The following is a 25,435-nucleotide window of genomic DNA, read 5'->3' on the forward strand; positions in this document are numbered from 1 at the left end:
CTGCACACAAAAAAAAAGAAGATCCCACTCCCCTGTCAACATCTGTCATATACCAAAAAGCGGCAGTAACATACAGGAAATTATGGAGAAGTACTGAGCAATGTCAATGTGATTCCAGTAGCTATAATACAGTAAAATACTTACCATTAGCTGCAGCAGCATGTCTTTGTGTGGCTTTTTTTCACTTGGCTCCTTACCTCTCATGTCGCCATGGACTTCTATGGGGAGCATGATCTGATCTGTCAGTGAGCTGTTAGTCCATCTGGTTTTTCAAAATGGGTTGTATCAATGAATTGAGTGGGAGTGGGGGATAGAGGAAAGGTGCCTGCCAAGTGGAAAAAACATTTTTTTCCGGTCAGAGATATTACAAAGTTTATTACATTCTCCTTTGCTATTGATTTATGCAAAGTTTGTTGAAAGTACAGTATCGATTAAAAAAATCAATTAAATTAAAAAATTTTCATATATTAGGTTGGTATTGTGATTCACTAGTCATCGCTGTTACCTTGCAGGCTACAAGGCCTGGGTACAATCGCTGCACTAAATGGACCTACTATATGTATGTAAAGGGCGCTATTATCATATTCTACATCTAATTTGTGTGTGTAGTGACATTGGTAATTTTCCATAGTTCTCGCACAGTATGACATGATGTTTACAGATCCAGTGGGGCAAGCTGCAATCTGGCCAGACATTGTATACTGTGATTGGTGGACAGCTCACATGGAAGGAATCTCATATGGTAATGCAGAGAGAAGGAAGAAAGTAACAGTTGGCAGTCACCATTTTGTAATGAGCACTCCTGGGGACACTAATCAGGGGGGCTAGTATAAACCCTGGAGTGGATAGGACTCCATCTCAGACAAAATAATTAGCCACTTGATGTGTGTGGAGAGATATTAACACCATAGTTATTCTGCAAAACAGAGAAACATTGTGCTGCAGCTGCGTTCAATAAGGACGTGTCCTGTGAAAAGAGCTGATGGAGCATTAATATCTGTTACTGAACGAGTTGAAGTCACTTAGTGTGTCCATACTTGTACTTATAGAAATCCCCAGTTACATGAATGCTATTGTAAGGAGATTACAGTAGGGACATGGCTGATGTGTGTGCAAATAAGCAATAGTAATACATAATAATAACACAACATATCACATAAAACTGACGTATCAGCAAAAAATAAACAATATACAATAATAAAATAACCAATTTGCAAATGGAATTCTAGAACTTTTATACAATAACGTGCTGCAATAAATAACAATGGAATAAAAATAAAAGCGTGGAGAACATAAAGCTGCAGCTTCCCAGAGTTTGCTTTAGAAGGGTTTACAGTTTGACTGTCTGGGGGAGAAGAAAAGAAGCTTTTTTTCCACTACCCCTCCCATCTTTAAAGCACTATCATTTTCCCACCAAGAATTCCTCCAGTGAAAGAAAGGGGTCCCATTAGCATGATAATGGCTCCTTTCTTAGAGTGGTGAAGCTTGTCTCCATGGAGACAAAGAAATGGTGGGAGGGAACTTGATATAAAAGGAATATGGAGAGAGAGGAGGTGAATGTCTCAGGAGAAGACCTCTACAGGTCAGGGGTCAATTCCCACCACCAGCTCCATGGAAGTTTAGAGTAGAGCGCTTTATGTTCATGGGAGTGCTGTCAAATAGTAACTCGGCTCGCTCTAACTGTTGCTTTAGGACAAGTCTAATATGACATTTAACTTTTAATACTGTTTATGTACTGTATCATGTGGAACTACGCATTCTTAGAAATTGCAAAGGTAAGGTAAAGTCCCCTGGTGCAAGCACCAAGTCATGACTGGATCCTAAGGTGGCATCTCATCGTGACGTTTTCTTGGCAGACTATTTTTGTGGGATGGTTTGCCATTGCCTTCAACAGTCATCTTTACCCCCCAGCAAGCTGGGTACTCATTTTACTGACCTCGGAAGGATGGAAGGCTGAGTCAACCATGAGCCAACTACCTGAACCAAGAGGGTTTTGTATGGAATTATCATTACACTGGAAGCACACGTTATGAATAAGGCAACTTGAATCCTAACACAGTTTAGTGAAACGACAAACTACAGATTACTGCACACAGTCCATTAATCTTTTCCAATTCATTGTCTGACTTCTAAAGACATTCTGATTGAAGGCTGTACAGCTCCGATGTCGGACGATGTCCGGCAGGGTATTCTTACTGTATATTACTGGCCGCTCTCTTGTCCGGGGCCTCTCCAGCATGTCCCATACCGCAGTACTGGCTCTAGCCAGCAGATTGCGCCATTGTATAATGACAGAAAGAGAAAGCCCCCTAGGAAAACCCTGAATCAAAAATTGGATTGCAAAGGGTTAATAAAGAAATACTCCTCCACCGCTCGCAGTCTCCAAAAACCATTTACTTAAACTAAACGTGCGTATGAGTGTCCAGGCTTGGCCCTGATTTAAAGTCCCAATAACTATTTACTTCTAGCTGGTTGAGCCTTAAGGCCCATTTAGACACAATGGTCATCACTCAAAATTTGTTAAAAGTGTCGAAAGTGAGCGATAATCGTTACTTTTAAACGCCCGTCGATCGTGCACGTTTTGTTAGTCATTTAGTCATTTGTTCATTGTTGTCGTTCAGCCAGCTTAAAATCCATCGTTTGGTAGTTCGCTTATCGTTTGGTGTAAATGAAAATCGTTAAGTCGTTTTAACGATTTTTACCCTTATTTTTTTATGTTCACTGATGCACATGCCATTCAAACAAACTATGATAGAATTATAGTCTATCGTCCATTTTCCAACGATAATCGTTAAGTTTAATCGGTCGTCTTTAAAAGCAAAACCATCGCTCACTTTTGATCACTTAAATACATTTTGAGCGATAATCGTTGCATGTAAATGGGCCTTTAGGTAAATTCTTACTGTCCGTGGAACTAGTATTTGGATCCTCACTAATGTGTAGCAGGCTTGTTAACTAACCCACAAGTTCCTGATAGAGCGCATACTGTCGGCTTTTAATGAGGCCGGGGTTACGACCCAACGTGGAGTTGCTCTTCCTCAAGGTCACAGGCTCCATGTCAACTACCTCTGTTCTGCAAATCGTCACGCCATTGTAGCAAGTATTAGATGAGCATACATTGTCTGAAAAGTTATGTACGCTTTAAAAATACGCTTCTAAACGCTACATTTTGTTGCTGTCGCTGGCCCCATTTGTGTCTTCTAGAAAAGTGTAGGTATGACAGACCAAGCCGACCAAGTGATATGCCACAGTTATATGTTCATTGGATACTGCTGTGACATTGTATCTTTGTGTGTATGTCAGGAGTATTCCCCGTGTATACCTCCAATGGTCTACTGTGCTTTCCAATACAGATTAAATATATAGCAAAATATAATTGCGTGATGGTGGCCAAAAGGACACCTTTTTGCCTCCATTGGGTGAATGGAGGCCTACAGCTTTCCCAGCAAAAAAAGTGTTGCTTTTATTTATAACTCAGAAAGACCTAAATCAAAATCGCTGCGCATCATATTACATTGTAAGATGAAGCCTGCTTGGTAAGGCTGCTCTGGGCTTTTTCACAGTCAGCGGATTATAGTCCATGTACTTTACATTCCAATGTCATTGTACCCCTTGTAGATTAATTTATCCATTCATATGGAATACATTTGAAGCATGGGGTGGCCCCAGAAGGGACATACGTCTTGTTTCTAAATAGGCAATGCATTAGCCTTTTAGTGCATTATTGTGTGAAGAGTCATAGTCATTTCTAGACTTCTATATAATACTATTGGGTTGTACACCACACCACAAATCTTTCAGGAGGTTAAATGGTGTACAAGATGGCTAACAACTGCTGACTGAACCTTCCATACCACTATGATTCAGAGAGGTGCTACTCCCCAGAAAAACATGCCCCCAGAGGTGTAATTTGTCGGTTGCACCAGCTTTTTGTATAAGGATGCCAATCCTCTGAAACACTCTACCCCAAAACAACCAGACAATTCCGTATGAATGGAGCCTCAGACCCGCCTTAAAGACCCACCTCTTCAAAGTAGCATAACAAACCTCCTGATCTAATCACCCACCCCCATAATATGCCGCCTGCCCCTCCCTATGGCTTTCCACTTTCTCAACCCCTTACCTCCATCGCCTAGTTTGACAGTTCCCTCCTTATGCACAACCTGGGAAAGACCTGTTAATGTGGGCAGAGAGAGGCCTGTGAGGTCCCATCTTGTTACACCAAGCCTGGTTCCGAGCTGATTTTCAAAGTATGTTTTTCTAAAATGGTGCAGCTTTTCAGAATAAACATCATTCTAATTGCCAAAGGCAAAAAATACCCATAGGTAATATCCCCTACAATATAAATGCTTTATTATTCAAAAATAGGCAAGGACAACCTCAAAAAATATTATAAAATAAAGGGGCAAATGGCGCTAGCAATATAGTGTGACCAGCAGTCATCAATTAGTATTATGTGTATAATTGTGCATATACACACTAAAACATAGGCCTGGATGGCCAACTTCCAAAAGCCTATGTACAAAATAGTAGGTCATCGCACCAGAGGCCTATTCATAGTGTAACCTATAGCCACCCCAACATATTTCGCCTTATAGCAACCTTGGGGGAAACCATACTTAGTGTCCTCACAATAGCCCTGGTTGTTGTTACCCCTGAGGACGCCGTAAGGCGAAACCTGTCGGGATGGCTATAGATTATACTTTTAATAGGGTTCTGGTGGTGCAGACCTACTAATTTCTACATAGGCTTTTGGAAGTTGGCCATCCAGGCCTATGTTTAAGGGTGCATTCCCACGAACGTATATCGGCTCTGTTTTCACGCCGAGCCGATATACGTTGTCCTCGTGTGCAGGGGGGGAGTATGGAAGATCCAGGAGCAGGAACTGAGCTCCCGCCCCCTCTCTGCCTCCTCTCCGCCCCTCTGCACTATTTGCAATGGGGACAGGCGGGGCTAATTCTCGGAACTAAACCCCACCCCCGCCCCACCCCCTTTCATTGCAAATAGTGCACAGGGGTGGAGAGGAGGCAGAGGGTGTACGGGAGCTCAGTTCCTGCTCCTGGCTCTTCCATCCCCCCCCCCCCCCCCCGCACACGAGGACAACGTATATCGGCCCGGCGTGAAAACTGAGCCGATATACGTTTGTGGGAATGCACCCCTAGGCCTCCTTCCCACGAACGGATTTACGCTGCGTAATTCGCAGCAGAAATCCGCTGCATTGCCCGCAGCTATTAGGTTCTAATGAACCTAATAGCTCAGGGCTCACGGTGCGGAATTCCACCGCGGAATTCCGCACCGTGAATTCACCCGTCCTCACCCGCGGCATGCTCTATTTGCCGCGGGTGTACGCGCGGACGGCTTCCATTGCAGTCAATGGAAGCTGTCCGTTCACACTATCTTCCGCTGTAGCACAGCGGAAGAGAGCGTGAAAATGCTTCCCCGCCCACAGCCGGCCGCGTCATGTGACGCGATGGGCGTGTCATATGACGCGGCGGAGGTGGGCGGGGAAGCGTCATGCGGGAGCGAGGACGCCGGATCCGCAGGTAAGTATGGGGTCTCCTGGGGGGCGCCGTGATGGGCTCTGCCACGTAATTTTGCGGCGGAGCCTGTCACGGCCGTGTGCAGCCGGCCTAAGTGTGTATATACACAATTACACACAATACTAATTGATGACTGCTGGTCACATTATTTTTTGATGTTGCCCTTGTCTATTTTTGAATAATAAAGCATTTATATTTTAGGGGATATTGCCTATGGGTATTTTTTGCCTTTGGCAACTAGAATTATGTTTTATGTAACCTGGAGTATTCCTAGGGCAATCTTTCAATATATGCTTTTCAGAATAAAACATACAGAGCTGCACTATACGTGTCTATCTCAACCTCATGCTGCCCATGGTTCAAGCAGCATGACCTGGTGACCGGTTCTCCTTAACTTCACCCTTTTTGTAACAGCCCACAAAACAATTTGAATAGGATTGCTATGAACACTTAGTCTTTTTTGGTGGCTCTGATGTTAAGGTGCCAACCACACCATTTCCGCTTGCAGTAGGAGGGGCACTGCAGTCTCTTGCATTACAGCCATCAGTAGATACATCCCCTTATTTCCCTCAACGTCAGCACACACTTTTTCAGTCTGAATTTTTTTTTGGCCTTTGACCAGGCCAAGTAACAACCAGACCTTAATACAAAGATGAACTTGTTTGAGGCTAATAAGATGCTCCAGAGACAATAGCCACTAACTTCCTTGGTCTCTCTAAAGGGCGAGCACCCACTGGCGTTTGCGTTTTCCGCGATTTTTCCGCGCGTTTTTCGCGGCGTTTTCGCGGCTTTTCCATTAATTTCCATTGACTTTCATGGGTGCATTAGGAGAAAAATAAGGACACATATGCAACTGACAGTTCCTATGTTAAAAACGCAAACGCAACGCAAAAAAACCGCCAGTGGACAGGAACACATGTTATCTCTATGCCTGTGCAGGAAAAACGCAAAACGCAGGTAAAAAAACGCCAGTGGGTGCTCGCCCTTAGACTTATAAGCCTCCTTGGATCTCTTTCTTCCATGAGTAACCCCTCTGATGGTTCTTTGTCTCCAATACCTGACTCTCTCTTTCTGTCTCTTTCACACTATCTGCACACATCAGTAGCTTTGGCTCCACTCCTTCTCAAGCTTCAGTCACTTTCTTTACCAATGTACTCCTTAGTGGCTAACTAAATACAGACCTTGGCTTATGCTTCAGTAGGTCTTGCTTCAACATGTTTTACTAAGCCCACATGGCAACCAGAATACACAGCTATCTGGACCCACCTGAAAACACTGTGATGCAATGTTTCCAGTGCTACAATGTCCAATGTCATGTCCGCACAGGGCACCAGAATAATGGTCCCTCTGACTGATACCTCGTCCTCCTTCAGCAACGCCTTTTTTGTCATCATCTAATGCAAGAAATGTAGCTCCTACACCCCTGATGACACCAGAGTTCTAGTAAAACCTGTTGGGAGAGCACAGAGCCTCATGTAGTCCATCCTGCTATGCTTATGTTATACTCAGTTTATCTTGCAGCATTTATCATACATGTTGGCAGTGTATGCAGGGATCTAAAGACTTGTTGAATCTTCAGTATATAGTAGTGTACTAACGCGCACCATTTGCAGCAAGTGTTAGTCGTGACCTCATATCGGTGCATAATTAGCAAGGCAGGATATTGTTTCCCTTAGGCTGGGGTCACACGGGTTGTATTGCCGGTGGAAATCTCGTGGTTGCGAAAAGCCGCAAGATTTCCTCCGGGAAAGCGCAGCTTCAAAACCCACGGCACTTAGCAACGGAAAAGCAGCTTGGACGCATGCTTTTCCGTTGCGGATGGCGCTCCCATAGAGAGGAGCGAGGCCACAACGAAAAAAAAAAAGACATGCTGCAGCTGGGGAATCCGCACTGCAGCGCCGGCTTTGCCGCGATGAATTGGCCGTCCTGTGTGCATGAGATTTTTGACAAATCTCGTCCACATGGCTGGATAATCCCGGGATTAGCGACCTCAGGCGGATTTGCCGCGGCGAAATTCCGCACTGAATTTCCGTGGCAAATCCGCCCTGTGTGAACCCAACCTTAGACTGGTTTTATCTAATATATTACACTCACGCACACTACATAGAGACTCTGATCTGTTTAATTCATTGCTAGCACAATATATTTTACTACATATCAAGGTTACGTTTTAAGGGGACCCAACTGAGGGTTGCAGCTTATGGCAAAGGCTGTGGTGGGATTGGTTACAATTTAACCCTAGTGGGCCCTTGTTCCCCAGAAGGTTTTTGTTTGCATCATCTAACACAAAAAAAGGCACAACTATCATGTCAAAGGTTTGTCAGCAATTACTTACTCTATGCACTAGGTGGTTTGCAGACTACTGATACAAAAAAAGACAGCAAAATGCCAGCCTTAATAATAATTCCGCTGGCATGTAATTCATTAAGAGGCGCATCTCGGCAGCTCCATGTGCTTATGCAGAAATGTACACCAAAAGCTACCTGGCATTCATTCCTGGTATAATTTACCAGTATAAACTATTTGTAAATGTGTTGGTCCAGAGGACTACGTCCACTCCCAACAAGCTATGCCCCGTTTTTTTAAAAAGTGTCCGATCGTAACACAGACAGCAAAAAGTCACAAGAATGTATGAATTTTTTCATGCCAGAAACTGGTGTAAAAGCTTTTAGAATGTCTCCCACAGTTTAAAACATAACTTGGCATCACATTATTATAAACATTGCAAATATGAGTAAAGTGGACACTGCTGCCATTTCTGGGGAGAACAGGAAATGCTGCTGTGCTTACTGGGAAAAGGAGGCACTGCTGTAACTACTGGAGAAAGGGGGTGGCACTAATGAAAGAAGTGAGAAGGGGAGCTCTTCTGTATAAGGGCTCAGTCAGCAGTGTCACAGTGTTCAGTGACAAGGGGACTCCCCGCAGGGATGACGATCTCCCCTGCCCCAATTATGGCACGGGAGTGGGATTTTCTCCCATTGAAAGCAATTGGATGAAGGCAAGCCCTGCAGCGATGATTTTCAGGGAAGGGCTTTAAATATAAGCCCTTCCCTGAAAATCATCCCTAGCTGTAGAAAAAAAAAATAAATAAATAAAGCTAACTCACCTAGAAGCACTGTCCGGCTCTTCTCTCCATCCCCAGCAGTCTTCTTTATATTCTGGTGGCTGGAGATTGAAAAATCCCCACCTCCAAAAACCGCTGCCTCTGATTGGCTGAGCGCTGTGACCAATCAGAGGCAGCGTTCAGCTGTCATTCAGTGACTGAGTGCTGCCTGTGATTGGCTGAGTGCTCAGCCAATCAGACAGTCATTTCAGCAGGCGGGAATTTTAAATCCCCACCTGCTGAAAGAACTTCAGAACAGTTGCCTTTATGCTGCAGAAGTGCTAACGAATCTGCATGAGAAGGAAGTGACGTCAGACGCCAGTAGCAGCGCGCCGAGGCAGAGGCACGAGCGGGGGGTCTGAGGGAGACATCGAACCAGCGGAGGAGCCGATACCGGCGCCCGAAGGTGACAGGAGCCGGCAGGAGGAGTGCAGAAGCGGAGCGGGTCTCGGAGCAGCAGCAGGAGGGCAGAGTGACAGGTGGAGTGAGCGGCCGCCGGAGCAGAAGCAGGTGCGGGGGCAGCAAACAGAGACCGGCAGTAGCGGAGGGGGCCAGCGGAGGGGACCAGCGGAGGGGACCAGAACGGAGCAGCTGAGACAGGAGGGCAGAGTGAGCTGATAAGTATCTACCTCTACCTCTGTGTGTGTTTGTGAGCTGTGTGTCTTCTGTGTATCTGGTTAATTGTGTCTTCTGTGTGTGTGTGTGTCTGGGGGTCTAAGTGTTTGTGAGGGGGGGAAAAAAAAATAAATTTGTGAGCGCGTGTCAGCGGGTAAGCGTTTGCGCGAGAGCGGCAGCGAGTGAGCGGTTGCAGCAGCGTGTGAGCAGTTGAGTGGTCGCAGCAGCGGGTGAGGGGACGCAGCAGCGGGTGCAGCGGGTGAGGGGTCGCAGCAGCGGGTGAGGGGTCGCAGCAGCGGGTGAGGGGTCGCAGCAGCGGGTGAGGGGTCGCAGCAGCGGGTGAGGGGTCGCAGCAGCGGGTGAGCGGTCGCAGCAGCGGGTCAGCGGTTGCAGCAGCGGGTCAGCGGTTGCAACAGCGGTTGAAGCAGCGGGTGAGCGGTTATAGCAGGGTGTGAGCGGTTGCAGCAGCGGGTCAGCGGTTGCAGCAGCGGGTCAGCGGTTATAGCAGGGTGTGAGAGGTTGCAGCAGTGGGTCAGCGGTTGCAGCAGCGGGTCAGCGGTTGAGCGGTTGCAGCAGCGCGTGAGCGGAGTGTGAACAAGTCTATCTTTACTACTTCCACAAGTAAATTGTAGATCCCCATTAGGATGAGCTCCATGCCTGGCAATGTCATCCAGTGTGCTACTTGTGCAATGTATGCGGTCCTTGATCAGCCGATCGAGGGTGCATACTGTTGCGCAAGATGCATGCACGTCGCACATTTAGAAGCCCAAATTCTCGATCTAAATGGGCAACTGGCAACACTGAGAGCCATTGACATCATGGAAAGGAGTTTGGTGCTCACTGAGCAGGCACTCGCTGGGGTAGAGGCGGGGGCGGACGGTAGTACGGAAGAGCAGGGGGAGCAGGCAGTCAGCTGGGTGACAGAAAGAAGGAGGGATAGAGGGAAGAGAACCAGGGAGGCTAGTCCTGAACTGGCACAACCCAACAAATTTGCAAGATTGGCAGATGAGGGGGATGCCATTACAGAGCCAGCACCGCTGCAGCACGACACGCCCTCTGAACGCCAGGGGGATGACTGCTCCAGTGAGACGGGGACGGGGAGCGCAGGGCAGGCTAGACAGGTTCTAGTGGTGGGGGACTCAATTATTAGGGGGACATAGAGGGCAATCTGCCATAAAGACCGGGATCGTCGAACGGTGTGTTGTCTTCCTGGCGCTCGAGTTCGACACATCGCGGATCGGATTGACAGATTACTGGGAGGGGCTGGTGAGGATCCAGCAGTCATGGTGCACGTTGGCACCAATGAACAAGTTAGAGGTCAATGGAGGGCCCTCAAAAATGATTTCAGGGACTTAGGGTCCAAGCTCAGGGTGAGGACCTCCAGGGTAGTTTTCTCGGAAATACTACCTGTACCTAAAGCCACACTAGAAAGGCAGCAGGACCTTAGGGAGGTAAACAAGTGGCTCCGGAGTTGGTGTAAGAAGGAGGGATTTGGGTTCCTGGAGAACTGGGCTGACTTTGCGGTCGGCTACAGGCTCTACCGTAGGGACGGGCTGCATCTAAATGGGGAGGGTGCAGCTGTGCTGGGAGAAAAGATGGCTAGAAGGCTGGAGGAGTGTTTAAACTAGGGACTAGGGGGGAGGGCAAAATGAGAAATAGTGGGGTAGCCAGTGTAATTAGCGATCTGGGTCCAAGCAAAGGGAATGGGGGACGAGCAGGGGGTGGGGTTAGTACAGTTAGAACTGATAGATCAGCCATAAGTACGAATAGCAACAAAACAAATTTAAAAAACAAAAAAAATGAAATAAATTGTATGATCACGAATGCACGAAGTCTGATCGGTAAAGTGGGCGAGCTTGAAGCAAGAATGACTGATGAAAGTTATGATATAGTCGGAATTACTGAAACATGGCTTGATGATAAGTGCGATTGGGCGGTGAATTTGCAGGGGTACAATCTCTTCAGAAGAGACCAAAGGAACCAGAAAGGGGGAGGGGTATGTCTGTACGTCAAATCGAACTTGAAGCCGAGGCTACGGGAGGATATAGGGGTAGGAGACGAACAGGTGGAATCTCTGTGGGTAGAAATACAGGGAGGAAAAAATAACAAAATCCTGATAGGGGTCTTCTATCGACCACCAAAAGCAACAGAAGAAACTGAAGACTTACTACTAAGGCAGATAGATGAGATGTCAAAACGAAACGAAGTAATTATCATGGGGGACTTTAATTACCCAGATATAACATGGGAGAACGAAACCTGCAAATCTCACAGGGGTGATAAGTTCTTGAGAGTAATTAAAGACAATTACCTGAACCAACTTGTGCAGGAACCAACAAGAGGGAGAGCCATTCTGGACCTAGTACTAACTAACAAACCGGAACGTATAAAGGGGGTGCAGGTTGAGGGGCACTTGGGGAACAGCGACCACAATATAATCAACTTCCAGCTGTCAATCAATAGGAAGCCTTATCAGGGAGAGACAAAGAAACTAAACTTTAGTAAAGCAAAATTTGATGAGCTTAGAACTACTATCGGTAACATTAATTGGGACAACATCCTCAAAAATATCAGTACGGAGGAAAAATGGGAAAAGTTCAAAAGGATCCTAATCACCTCATGTGAGCAGTTCATTCCCTTTAAAAATAAAAGAAACTCAGCTAAAAGGAAACCAATGTGGCTCGACAAGACGGTACGAGGGGCAATAAACGAAAAGAAGAAAGCGTTCAAACTACTAAAGCAACAAGGCAGCGAAGAAGCGCTAAAATCATACAGGGAAAAAAACAAAATATGCAAAGATACGATCAAAACTGCCAAGGAGGAAGCAGAAAGACGGATCGCAAAAGAGAGCAGAAACAACCCGAAGCTATTTTTCAACTACATAAACAGCAAAAGGATTTGCAGGGAGAGTGCTGGCCCTTTAAAAAACAATGCAGGAGAAATCATTGATGATGACGAAGGGAAAGCAAATCTACTAAACAGCTTCTTCTCAAGTGTGTTCACCAAAGAAAAGGAAATGCCACACGAGATGCAGGGGAATAAAACGAACCCCTCACAAAATATCTCATACCTAACGCAGGAGGAGGTGCGGAAGTGTCTAAAGAAAACTAAAATTGATAAATCACCGGGCCCAGATGGATTACACCCAAGGATACTAAAGGAACTAAGTGACGAGATAGCTAGGCCGCTATACCTAATATTTCTAGACACTATCAAGACCGGAGTAGTACCATTGGACTGGCGCATTGCCAACGTGGTTCCAATTTACAAAAAAGGGAGCAAGAGTGAGCCTGGTAACTACAGGCCAGTAAGTCTTACTTCAGTAACGGGAAAAATTTTCGAGGGGATTCTGAGAGACGCCATCGATGAGTACCTCAAGGAGATTAAGGGAATAACTCCTCACCAGCATGGATTCATGAAGGGTCGCTCATGTCAGACAAATCTGATCAGTTTCTACGATGAAGTAAGCTCTAAGCTGGACCAGGGAGAATCTATTGATCTTGTATATCTGGACTTCTCTAAAGCCTTTGACACCGTGCCACATAATAGGCTAATATACAAAATGAGGCAGCTCGGACTGGGCGAAAACGTGTGTAAGTGGGTAAAAAATTGGCTCAACGAAAGAAAGCAGAGGGTGGTAATAAATGGTTCGTACTCTGATTGGACCACAGTCGCTAGCGGGGTGCCACAGGGTTCAGTATTAGGCCCCACTCTGTTCAACATATTTATTAATGACCTGATAGAGGGGCTGCACAGCAAAATATCAATATTTGCAGATGACACAAAATTATACAATATAATTAATGCAACGGAAGACAATGTGCGGCTACAAACGGACCTGGATAAGATGGGGGCTTGGGCAGAAAAATGGCAAATGAAGTTCAATGTTGAAAAATGTAAGACTATGCACATGGGCAGGAGGAACGGATGTCACAAATATTCACTTAATGGGGTACCGCTGGGGAAAAGTGATATGGAAAAGGATCTAGGGGTATTAGTGGATAATAGACTAAACTGGAGTAACCAATGCCAGTCAGCTGCTGCAAAGGCAAATAAAGTCTTGGGGTGCATTAAAAGAGGTATAGGGGCGAAGGACGAGAACATTATCCTTCCACTATATAAGGCACTTGTCAGGCCTCACATGGAATGCTGCGTACAATTCTGGACACAGGTGCTCAAGAAAGATGTCACAGTGCTTGAAGGGGTTCAAAGAAGGGCAACTAAACTAATACATGGAATGACGGGACTGGAATACCCAGAGAGGCTATCCAAATTGGGACTATTTACTCTAGAAAAAAGAAGGTTAAGAGGCGACCAAATAACCATGTATAAGTACATGAGGGGACAACACATGGATCTCTCCCGTGATCTGTTTACACCCAGGACCACAAAGGTAACAAGAGGACATCCGCTACGATTAGAGGAAAGTAGGTTTCATCACCAACACAGAAAGGGGTTCTTTACTGTAAGAGCAGTTAGACTGTGGAACTCTCTACCGGAGGAAGTGGTGATGGCAAAATCGATAGAGGAGTTTAAAAGGGGACTTGATGTCTTTCTGGCGAAGAAGTACATTACAGGATATAAATATTAGGTTAAGTGTCAATCCGGGTATACAGGCAGGTAGGAACTATTAGGGGTTGATCCAGGGAACAGTCTGATTGCCATTAGGGAGTCGGGAAGGAATTTTTCCCCCAAAAGGGCTAATTGGCTTCTGGCCTTGGGGTTTTCTGCCTTCCTCTGGATCAACACAGTAGGATAGACAGGCTGGACTAGATGGACAATGTCTTCATTCGGCCTTACATACTATGTTACTATGTTAGTTCAGGAGGACCAAGCGGCTAGAGCCCCGGCAGTGGTTGAGAGGTGAGTGTGTATGTGTGCATATGTGTGTGTGTGTGTGTGTGTGTGTGTGTGTGTGTGTGTGTGTGTATGTATATGTGTGTGTGTGTGTGATATATTATATAATTTATTTATTTTTTTACACATTCTGGGGATGATTTTCAGGGAAGGGTTTATATTTAAAGACCTTTCCCGAAAATCACTGCAGGGCTTGCCGGCAGTCCATTGCTTTAAATGGGGCTGCAGAAGCGCTGGCCCCATTGAAAGCAATGGGAGGACATCGCGCTCCTGTGCCACAGCTGTGACAGCTGGAGCAGGCAAATTCTTCATCCCCGCGGGGAGCCCCTCTTGTCACTGAACACTGTGACAGTTCTGCCACATTGTTTATTGATGAGGGGACTCCTTGCAGAGATGAAGAAATCCTCGGCCACAGCTGTCACAGCTGTGGCAGAGGATCACGATCTTCTCTGTATGCTTTTAATTGGGCCGCAGGCCTCATTGAGCACAAGGTGAAACCCCTGGATGTGACAGCATCCAGGGGTTTCATCTCCAAAGAATCCTGATGCCGCAGTTAGTTGCATTTTGCAATTCGCTCTCCTATTTTTTACCAATGCAAATTTTTTGCGTAGGTATATATAAATATATATGAGTATTATCCTGTTGGGTCTTCTTTCTAACTTCAGACCTGGTCATCAGGCCATGAAACAGTCACCCTTTAGTCTGTATGTAAGATGTACAGTAGCGAGCTGTGTTTTACACTTGTCCTCTATAAATGCGATAAATGTTTCATTAAACGTAACCCATTTTCTGAAAACATTAAAAAGCTGCACGTAACTGTCTGTAGCAACATCTGGGTCATTTTTTTTTCCAACTCTGCTTATAGACATGTATTAGGTGCTTTGTCTGTGAAGTTCTCTATGTTGTCAGACAAAGATCTATAATTATCTTTGACAGGCTTTGTTAATGATAGGGAAAGTTGGAAGTATAAGAGAACATAGAAACAAAATATGGGTGAAGAGGCTAGTCAGTAATTAAAAGTAAGAAAGGCAATCATTATTTCCTGTGTTATCTCTCTTGAAGAGCTGGATAAATTAAACAGTCTTCTGCTGAAGTAAGATGGAAGAACATAGGAATTAAAGGGGTTGTCCAATTGCAAACTATTGATCATCAACAGCAGATCAGCAGGGGTCTGCCACCAAAGGTCCTCACCAATAAGCTGTTTTCTGCACTGCTGCTTTTGTATATTGAGCTGATTTCTGCAGGAAGCAGACAGCTCCGTTCCCTCTGCAGTGGTGAGACCTGGTAATACATGTAAAGTTCTCATTGAAGTAAATGAGACCTTTGCGTGTAATACTAACCCTAGCCACTACAGTAAGAATTGAGTTATTCACTTCCTGAAGAAATTGCAGACCACTGCTGATCTACTATTGATTCTATCCAGCAGATAGGCTATCAATAGTTTGCAACTGGATAACCCCTTTAATGTCCTCACTCATGGCATGCAAGTCTTCTTAGGTAAATGCATTTATTTGGGCTGTCAAAACCACAGCACGACTATTAGATCCCTGGGACATTCACATTTTCCACGTCCAATGTTGTGTACCTTATCCAATGCATCAAGTGTCCTGTTTGGGGGCTTTATGTCAGGGAAACGTGACGAAAACTGAGAGCCAGGATGAGATCTCATCACCACTCAATTGGAGAGGAAAAAATGAATTATCTGTGGCAAAACATTTTTGCGGTAACGGACATGGCATAGAGCAGATGAGGGTTATCATACCAAAGGACAACTTCAAGTCACAGCGTCACAGAAGAATTTGGGAGAATAAGTTTATGGCCATGTTTGACACCCTCAAGAATGGAATGAGCCTCAGCCCAGGATTCTTGCATAAGTGGGAAATATGAAAAAAGGTCTGAAGGAGGTCAAGATGGGTGTCCTCTTCCTAATCATTTTTTGTTTCTCTCATAAAAATTCAGAAATTGATTGTAAGAATGTTTCTATCCAAAAGGGGGTGCTGTTGAGGCAGTATTTCTATCTTCTTAGGTGTGCATTAGTGATAAGAGACGTTAAAAAACTGTTGCATTCCTCAGCTCCGTGGACTTATTTAGTGTTTGTCTCTCTGCTCAGACTGTCTTGTGTTTTTTTTAAGTCTCAAATTTCTGTGTGTGAACATTTATTTAGAACAACAGGAATGTGTTCTCCTCCCCTCTGCATCTGTATGTTATAATTATGTGCCATCCAAACTAGTTTCATTCACTAGCCTGACGAAGGGGGCGATATCCCAAAAGCTCGCTGTAACATCATGTATTTTTGTTAGCCATTAAAAGGTATCATATCTACAAGATTACTTGGTTTCTCTTACTGAGAAAATCACACTTTGATCTACTGACTAACACCGTACCAAACCTTTTTTTTCATATTTGCTATTGATAAAATGCAAGTTTCTCCCAAACTACTGCAGAGATACATAGAGCAGACAATCACTATCTTGTGCTGATCTCAGAGAGGGATGTGAAAATCTGACGACAGATTCCCTTCAAGACATAAAGGAACATGCTGCGAGTTCAGTACAGGAATTTGATGACCACTGCTCAGCAAGAGCACTTGGCTGTCTCTGAAAATCCCACTGAATTTTAATGAGCAGTTACACTCATGCTCAACCACCATTCTATATAAACTCATCCTCATTATGGTGCGAATATTCCGGTGAGGACGAACTGATACTCTGAACCCCACAACTAGTGATCTTTGAAGATTAACTCCTTTAAATGACTTAGAATGACAAGTAAGGTTGTAAAGTTTCTGTGAAGTTCTACTAGAGACTTCTATTAAGTTGTGTACGCAACTTGTATCTGTTGCTTGATTTACAGTTTAGGTCTTGGGCAGATAACGTTATCTACAGCCCTAGTTCCAAAAAAGTTGGGACGCTGTGTAAAATGTAAAGAAGCGTACAGAACAGAACATAGAATACATATCTGAAGGGGAAAGTGAGACATTTTTCCATTTTACTTTTAAAAAAATACAAAAAAACACCCAAATCATTTAGAAATTGATGGCAGCAATACATCTCAAAGTTGGGACAGGTCAATGTCTACCATTGTGTAGCATCCCCTCTTCTTTTTACAACAGTCTGTAAACATCTGGGAAGTGAGTAGACCAATTGCTGGAGTTTGGGGAGAGGAATGTTGTCCTACTGTTGTCTGATGAAGGATTCTAGCTGCTCAGCAGTCCTGGATCTGCTTTCTCAAATTTTTTGTTTCATAATGCACAAAATGTTTTCTGTTGGTGAAAGGTCTGGACTGCAGGCTATTTCGTTCAGCACCCGAACCTTTCTTCTGCAAAGCCATGCTATTGTGCTGGTTGCAGTATGTAGTCTAGTATTGTCTTGTTCAAATATGCAAGGCCTTCCCTGTAAGAGGCGTTGTCTTGATGGGAGCATATGTTCTAACACTTCTATATACTGCTCAGCATTGATAGTGCCTTTTAACATGTGTAAGCTGCCCATGCCATAGGCACTAATGCAAACAAATACCATCAAAGATGCAGGCTTTTGATATGTGAACTGATAACAAGCTGGATAGCCCCTCTCCTCTTGAGTCTGCAGGACACTGGGTCTGTGGTTGCCCAAAAGGAATTTCAAATTTAGATTCATCTAAGCACAAAACAGTTTTCCATTTTGTCTCAGTCCATTTTAAATGAGCTTTGGCCCAGAGAAGACGCTGGCGTTTTTGGATTGTGTTGATATATGGCTGCTTCTTTGCATTATACAACTTTAACTTACATTTGTGGATTGCACAGACATGATTTCTGGAAGTATTCCTAAGCCCATGCAGTAATGTGAATTACAGAATCATGCCTGATTTTAATGCAGTGCTGCCTGAGGGCCCATAGATCTCGAGGATCCAGTATTGACTGTCTGCCTTGTCCCTTGTGCACATGAATTTCTCTGGATTCTGTGAATCTTTTGATGGTATGTACTGTAGATTGTGGGATATTTAAGGTCCTCACAATTTTACATTGATAAACTTTTTTTCTGAAATTCTTCCACCATTTGGATTACTATACATTGGTCAATTTTTCATCTGCCGACCTGTGCCTAAAAGGCATGTCAATATTTGCTGGTAAACATGTCAGACTCCACCCCTTTGGAGTTTCCTTTTACCAACAAAGGTAGGTACACCTAGGTAATGTGACAGCTAATCTGCCCAATTAACATTGATGCAGCTAAATAAAAGGGGTATTTTATACATTTTCTCTCCAAATTTGCAAGCCCAATCATCATCGATCCCTTATGCTGCCTGTCCATGGACCTTTTTGAATTGCGTTCCCTGTGATGATAATCCGGCCAAGGTGAACGCATAGCGTTGCTATGGAAAGCGCAGCCCCCCCTGTCCACGAGCGGAGAATCATAGATAGGCTGACCGCGGAGATGTGTCTGCAGGCTCCTGCTCCCAGGCGGCGGCTCCCATGGCGGAGATCTGCCGAGGGATACCGCAACGCCCGTGGACAGGCAGCCTTGCAGAGTTGTTAACAGGATAACATTTTATGTTGACTGGAGTTTTCTATTTTACTGAAGAGAACATCTGAAGGGTTATAGACTGCAATGTAATGGGAATAAAGAATTATTTTGCTGGATTTAATGTTGACAATGAGAAGGTGTTGTCTTCAGCCCTCCTAATTAAGACTTCTAACCACCTATTCCACCCACTTTGCACCAGATGTGTAAGACTGTGACTTACAGTTATATCATTGAAGATAGATGTGTGAGAGAAGGACTGGTTTGTCTTATTTATATGTACTGTGTGTCTCCGAGAAGGAAAAGGAGGCACAGTAAGGTCCTGGGAGAAAAGGCTCCAACTGCCATGGTATCTCAGCGTAGGAAAATATCAAGGCTTACAGGATGCATGTAAGAATTAGATAGGGATGTTTTTGGAAGGAAGTATCTGCACGGGATTTAAATGCAATGGCAAAAATCTGTCACAAATTGCACTGTGAATTTGCTGTGGAACTTGCAGCAAAATCCTCTTGTGTAACGTGAATTTTACTGCAGATTATTCAAGGATTTCTATATGCTCATTGAAGCCTGACTTCTATACCGAGAAAGATCTTTGAACAAATTATTAAACAACATGTATGCAAGAACTTGGATAAAAATGGAGTAATTAACCAGAACCAGCATGGGTTCATAACAAACAAGTCATGCTGGACAAATCTAATTTCCTTCTATGACAGAATCACCGACTGGATTGATCAGGGAAATGCGGGGGATATAGTTTATCTTAACTTTAGTGAAACATTTGACAAAGTATCTCATACCATACTTATTGAAAAAATGACTAAATATGGGATTTACGAGGCAACTGTTAGGTGGATTCACAACTGGCTGAGTTATCGTACTCAAAGAGTAGTCATAAATGGCTGCATATCCAAGTGGAAGAATGTATCAAGTGGGGTACCACGAGGCTCCGTGCCAGGGCCCAGTGTTGTTGAACATTTTAAAAAATAATCTGGAGGAGGGAATTCATGGGAAACTGATCAAATTTGCCGACGACACAAAGCTAGGAGGGATGGCTAACACTAGGGGAAAGAGAGAGCATATTCAAAAAAATCTAGAAAAGTTTGCACAGTGGGCAGCGACCAACAGAATGGTATTTAACAAGGAGACATGCAAAGTCCTACATCTAGGCAAGAAAAATGAAAAAAGCACATACAGAAGAGGAGGAATTGGGCTAAGCAGCAGCACATGTGAAAAAGACTTGGGTATACTAATAGATCATAGACTGAACATGAGTCAACAATGTGATGCAGCAGCAAAAAAGGCAAACACAATTCTGGGATATATTAAGAGAAGCATAGAGTCTAGATCACGTGAGGTAATTATCCCCCTCTACTCTTCCTTAGTCAGGCCTCATCTGGAATATTGTGTCCAGTTCTGGGCACCCCACTTTAAAAAAGAAATAGACAAACTGGAGTAAGTTCAGAAAAGAGTTACCAAGATGGTGAGCGGTCTGCAACTCATGTCCTGTGAGGAACGGTTAATGGATCTGGTAATGTTTAGCTTGCAATAAAAGAAGGCTGAGAGAAGACTTAATAGATGTCTACAAATATCTGAAGGGCTGTCACAGTGCAGAGAGTTCAGCCTTATTCTCATTTGTACGAGGAAAGACTAGAAGCAATGCGATGAATCTGAAAGGGAGGAGACACAGATTTGGTGAGTTCTCCTTCAATGGAAGTGTTCAAACAAAGGCTTGACAAATATCTATCTTGGATGATTTAGTAAATCCTGCACTGAGCAGAGGGTTGGACCCGATGACCCTGGAGGTCTCTTCCAACTCTACCATTCTATGATTCTATGAAATGGTGAAATTCAGGGTGAAAATCCTCAGCATAAACTGACATGCTTCAGATTGTAAAGTTTCATTGAGTGGTGTTTTTTTTCTTTTTGTATGAAGCATATGAATGACACTTGGTAAACTCTTATCAACTTTACTGGCACAGTAATACGTTGTGGATTTCCCATCTACAAAATCCAGGTCGCACATCTGTAACATATCTGCCTGCATGTTTTTACTAGAATACTCTTCTCCATGTCTTTGCTTGAAGTCTTGGCATTTTGTTGGTCTCTAGACTTCTGTATGTGCTGGTTATCCAGTTATTACAATTCTGGATAACGTATTACAGAGATCAGGGATGAAAAATGGAGGAGATGGTTGTTAGATTTTTTTGTGATCTGCATGTTATGTCATAATAACCTGTGACTTGCACCATAATCCCATGGACTTTAATGTGATTGAAAGGTTACTGGGATACATGGTGACCTTTGATCATGGTAAAAAGTTGCCTTGTAGCCTTAGCCTTATTGTTGGACTTCAATTTTGAATGGACATACTATTTTAATGTTTAGTTGCTTGACTGCAATAAAATTACAGGTATGTTGGTACATGCAATAACTAGAGCAGTAATTCATGCCAAACTGGTTCCCCATTGTTTTCCTTATTAAACATAGTTCTGGACACTTGGTTAATTGGAAGTTCTGACCCTGTGGCTTCACCAGAGCCATACACTGATAGGCCATCCTTGGTATCAGACTAAAACCTCATGGTCCAACATGGGCAAATGATCCTGAGGGCCAACTTTGCAGCCATATAGAAGATGTGCATGTTTATATTAAATTGCACTGTTAAATTCACACTGTTAATGTTTGCACACATGACCTATCAATAAAGTCTAATAGGTTATTTGTGAATCAACTCATAGTAAATAGCCCCTAGTGACAAGTAATTGGCTTTAAAGTTACCTCCAAATGGGCTTGTCTTCAGCCGAACCATTTGGAGCCCAATTTTGGGTTGGAGCCTGGGTTCACCAGAGGATCCTCTGGTACTCTACATAGTCAAATGACTTCAGTGATTAAATACAAATACATAAAATGCAATCTGTTATCAAGAATACAGATTATACATCAAAAGAAGATTTTTTTCTAGGCTATTGAAGGTATTCTGGGCAATGCAGACCTAGATACCAACTCCTTGGAGAAATAAGGCTGAGTCACTTAAAAATTCCTTTTAAGTTACATGTTAATTGCGAATTTTAAGCAGTGTAAATTAATTCCTTGTTAATGTTATCTTGGGATTTACAGTGACACTTCTATAACTTTTTCACTTTCCTTTTCTCTTCACAGTGCTGGTATTGGCATTGGTTTCTATGGAAATAGTGAAACAAATGATGGTGTATATCAAGTGACCTATTCTCTCATGAATGCCAACCATACATTGTCCTCCATTGACTTACTGGTGAGTTTTGAGAATATATATGGCATATATCATATCAATGTTATTTTGATTCATGAGTTGTAATTTATGGTGGCAAGGCATAGGCCACTAATAACATTCCATAATAGAAAAGAGTTGTAAGTAAAATACAGTTGATATTTTTTTTGGAAATTCCTTGAAAGTCCCTTCCATGCAAATCCAAAAACTCACCTGGACCCACTAATTTTGGCTAGATCGTTCACTTATCTTTCTACTCTCCTCCAATATAAGATGTCAGAATTGCAACTTGCATGATCCTTGCCTGATCCAAATTACAAATAATAATAATCTTTATTTGTATAGCGCCAACATATTCTGCAGCCCTTCCATACACAGGGGGAATACAGAAAGACAAAAGTACAAAAATTACAGAACCACGCTTACAAAGTAATCTGTTGATGGAAACAATAGGGGTGAGGGTCCTGCTACAATGAGCTTACCTACTACAAGTAATGGAGTGATACAGAAGGTAAAGGGGCTGGAGATGTGCACGGTATGGCAAGGTGGAGAGTGAGGGATACACAGGGATACACAGACAATGGTCAGACATTTACAGGTGTGATGGCAGAAACGTTATGACTGCAGGGGCGGTTTATGATGGCTAGCAGGGATTGCAGTTAGTAGGTCAGGGAGCATGTTATCTGGTGGCGTACAGAGGAGATTTGTTTAGGGAATGTGGTATGCCTCCCTGAAGAGGTGCGTTTTTAGAGCACACCTGAAGTTTTTCGAGTCCTGGATTGCCTAGGTAGCCTTTGGTAGTGTGTTCCAGAGGACTGGTGCTGCTCTGGAGAAGTCTTGGAGGCGGAAATGAGAAGTTCGAATTAGAGGCGTACGCAGTCTAGTTTCGTTAGCAGAGCGGAGAGCCCAGGCTGGGTGATGGATTGAGATGAGGGAGGCAATATAGGGGGGTGCTTCGCTGTGGAGGGTTTTGTGGATGAAGGTAATGAGTTTAAATTGAATTCTGCCTTTAAGGGGCAGCCAGTGCAGTGACTGGCACAGGGCAAAGGCATCCGACTAGCGGCTGGACAGGAAGATGAGCCTGGCTGCTGCATTCAGGATGGATTGGAGAGGGTAGAGTCTGGAGCCAGGGAGGCCGATTAGCAACGAGTTGCAATAATCGAGCCGTGAGTGGATGAGGGCAACAATAAGCATTTTTAGGGTGTCTACAATGAGAAAAGAGTGGAATCTTGCAATGTTCTTGAGGTGCAGCTGACATGCTCGGGAAAGAGATTGGATCTAGGGGGTAAATGAGAGATCGGAATCAAATATGACCCCAAGGCAGTAGCATGCTGTCTGGGAGTTATGGTGGCGCCACACACTGAGATGGAGATGTCAGGATGAGGTCGGTTAGTGGAGGGTGGAAATACCAATAAGTCAGTTTTAGAAAGCTTTAGTTTTAGGTAGAGAGAGGACATAGTGTTAGAGACAGCAGACAGACAGTCGGTGATGTTTTGGAGGAAAGGTGCAGAGATGTCACGGGAAGAGGTGTATAGCTGGGTGTCGTCAGCATAGAGGTGGTATTGGAGGCCAAAACTCCTGATGGTTTGTCCAATAGGGACTGTGTAGATAGAGAAAAGGAGGAGGCCGAGGACCGAGCCCTGGGGGACCCCAACAGCAAGGGGAAGAGGAGGAGAGGTAGAGCCAGCAAAGGAGACGCTGAAAGAGCAGAAAGATAGGTAGGAGGAGAACCAGGAGAGAGCAGTGTCCTTTAGGTCAATGGAGCGAAGCATAAGGAGGAGGAGTTTTGTCAAATGCTGTGGAGAGGTCAAGGAGGATCAGTAGGGAGTAATTGCCCCTCTATTTGGCTGTCAGTAGGTCATTGGATACCCTTGTAAGGGCAGTTTCTGTCAAGTGTTGGGGTCGGAAGCCAGACTGTAGGGGGTTGACGAGAGAGTTCTCTGATAGCTTACAAGGCAGGAGTAAACTAGGTGTTTTAGTAGTTTGGAGATGAAGGGGAGGTTAGAGATGAGTCGGTAGTTGGCAGCATTAGTCGCGTCAAGAGTCGACTTCTTTAGCAGTGGGGATATGATGGTGTGTTTGAAAGAAGAGGGAAAGATGCCAGAGGTCAGAGAGAGGTTGAATATAGTGGTAAGATGGGAGATGACCACTGGGGAGATGGATCGGAGTAGGTGTTAGGGGAGAGGGTCACTAGAGCAGGTGGTGGGGCGAGCAGAGAAGAGCAATTTGGAGACTTCTTCCTCTGTCATTGGGCTAAGTACAGTCAGTGAGCAGGCGCTAGATGCAGTGCTGATAAGACTAGGGTCAGGGCTAGTCTGGGATTGGGAAGTTATTTCCTGATGGATGCCTTCAATTTTCTTTTTGAAGTAGGCAGCCAACTCTACAGCTCTGAGATCCGTCACCAGGGGTTGCCATTTAGGGCTGAGAAGGGAGTAAAAAGTATCAAAGAGCCGTTTAGTGTTGTGTGATAGTGAGGAGACGAGAGAGGTAAAGTAGACTTGTTTGGCATGGTGGAGGGCAAGGTTGTAGGTTTTGAGCATGAATTTGTAGTGGAGAAAGTCCGCGGACGTTTGCGACTTCCTGCACAGCTGTTTAGCACTTTTAGAGCACCGCCGGATGAAGCGTGTTTGAGGCGTGAGCCAGGGTTGCTGCGTTCTGCTTTGGATGGCTTGAGTCATGGGGGGTGCTGCTTCATCCAGGGCATGTTTGAGAGCGGTGTTGTAGTGGGCGGCAGCCAGGTTGGGGCAGGAAAGGAGAGAGATAGGGGACAGAGAGAACTGTAGGGACTCGGCAAAGTCCTGGGTGTGAGTGGCCTTAGGCCTCATGTCCACGGGGAAAATCAGGCCCGCTACGGATTCTACATGGAGAATCTGCAGCGGGTCCCTCCTGCCCCGCGGACATGAGCGCTGAAAATAGGAATTTAAAAGAATTTACTCATCCGGAGCGGGCGGGGAAAGTCTTCTCTTCCTCACGGCCGGATCTTCTTTTTCGGCCGGCGGATGAACTCGTCACGCCGACGGCACGTCGCTGATGTGCCGCGCGCATGCGCCGGGCACATCCGCCGAGCCGAAGCAAGAAAGATCCGGCCGTGAGGAAAAGAAGACCTTCCCCGCCCGCTCCGGATGAGTAAATTCTTTTAAATTCCTATTTTAGGTCTCCCGCGGATCCGGACGGCTTCCATAGGCTTCAATAGAAGCCCGCGGGAGCCGTCCCCGCGGGAGACCCGCACGAAAATGGAGCATGGTCCAGATTTTTTCATGCTCCATTTTTAAAAAAATCACTTTTATTGACCATCCGCGGGTATTTATCTACCCCGCGGGTGGTCAATGCATCCCTATGGGGTGCGGATCCGCGGGCAGGAGAAGAGTTCAAATCCGCTGCGGATTTTAATTCTTCTTTTGCCCGTGGACATGAGCCCTTAAGGTTCCTGTAGGTACGGTAGGTAGGTGGGTCTGGAGAAATGTTTGGAAGCATGATAGAGAAAGCGAGGAGGTTATGATCCAAGAGCGGGAGAGGGGAGTTAGTGAAGTTGGAAGCAGAGCAGAGACAGAGGAAGACCAGATCAAGAGTG

At 44.7% G+C, this 25,435-nt stretch overlaps 1 protein-coding gene across 2 annotated transcripts in view; it reads left to right on the forward strand.

Annotated features, from left to right (window-relative positions):
- TTYH1 (tweety family member 1) overlaps positions 1-25,435 on the forward strand; it is a 162,414-nt gene that overhangs the window by 84,948 nt on the left and 52,031 nt on the right. For both annotated transcript variants that reach the window (XM_066607789.1, XM_066607790.1), the window contains exon 3: positions 21,777-21,888. In XM_066607789.1, the coding sequence (XP_066463886.1) occupies positions 21,777-21,888 (112 nt within the window). The remainder of the gene's footprint in view (positions 1-21,776; positions 21,889-25,435) is intronic.

Source organism: Eleutherodactylus coqui, chromosome 6 (assembly GCF_035609145.1).
Source record: "Eleutherodactylus coqui strain aEleCoq1 chromosome 6, aEleCoq1.hap1, whole genome shotgun sequence".
Lineage (NCBI taxonomy): Eukaryota > Metazoa > Chordata > Amphibia > Anura > Eleutherodactylidae > Eleutherodactylus > Eleutherodactylus coqui.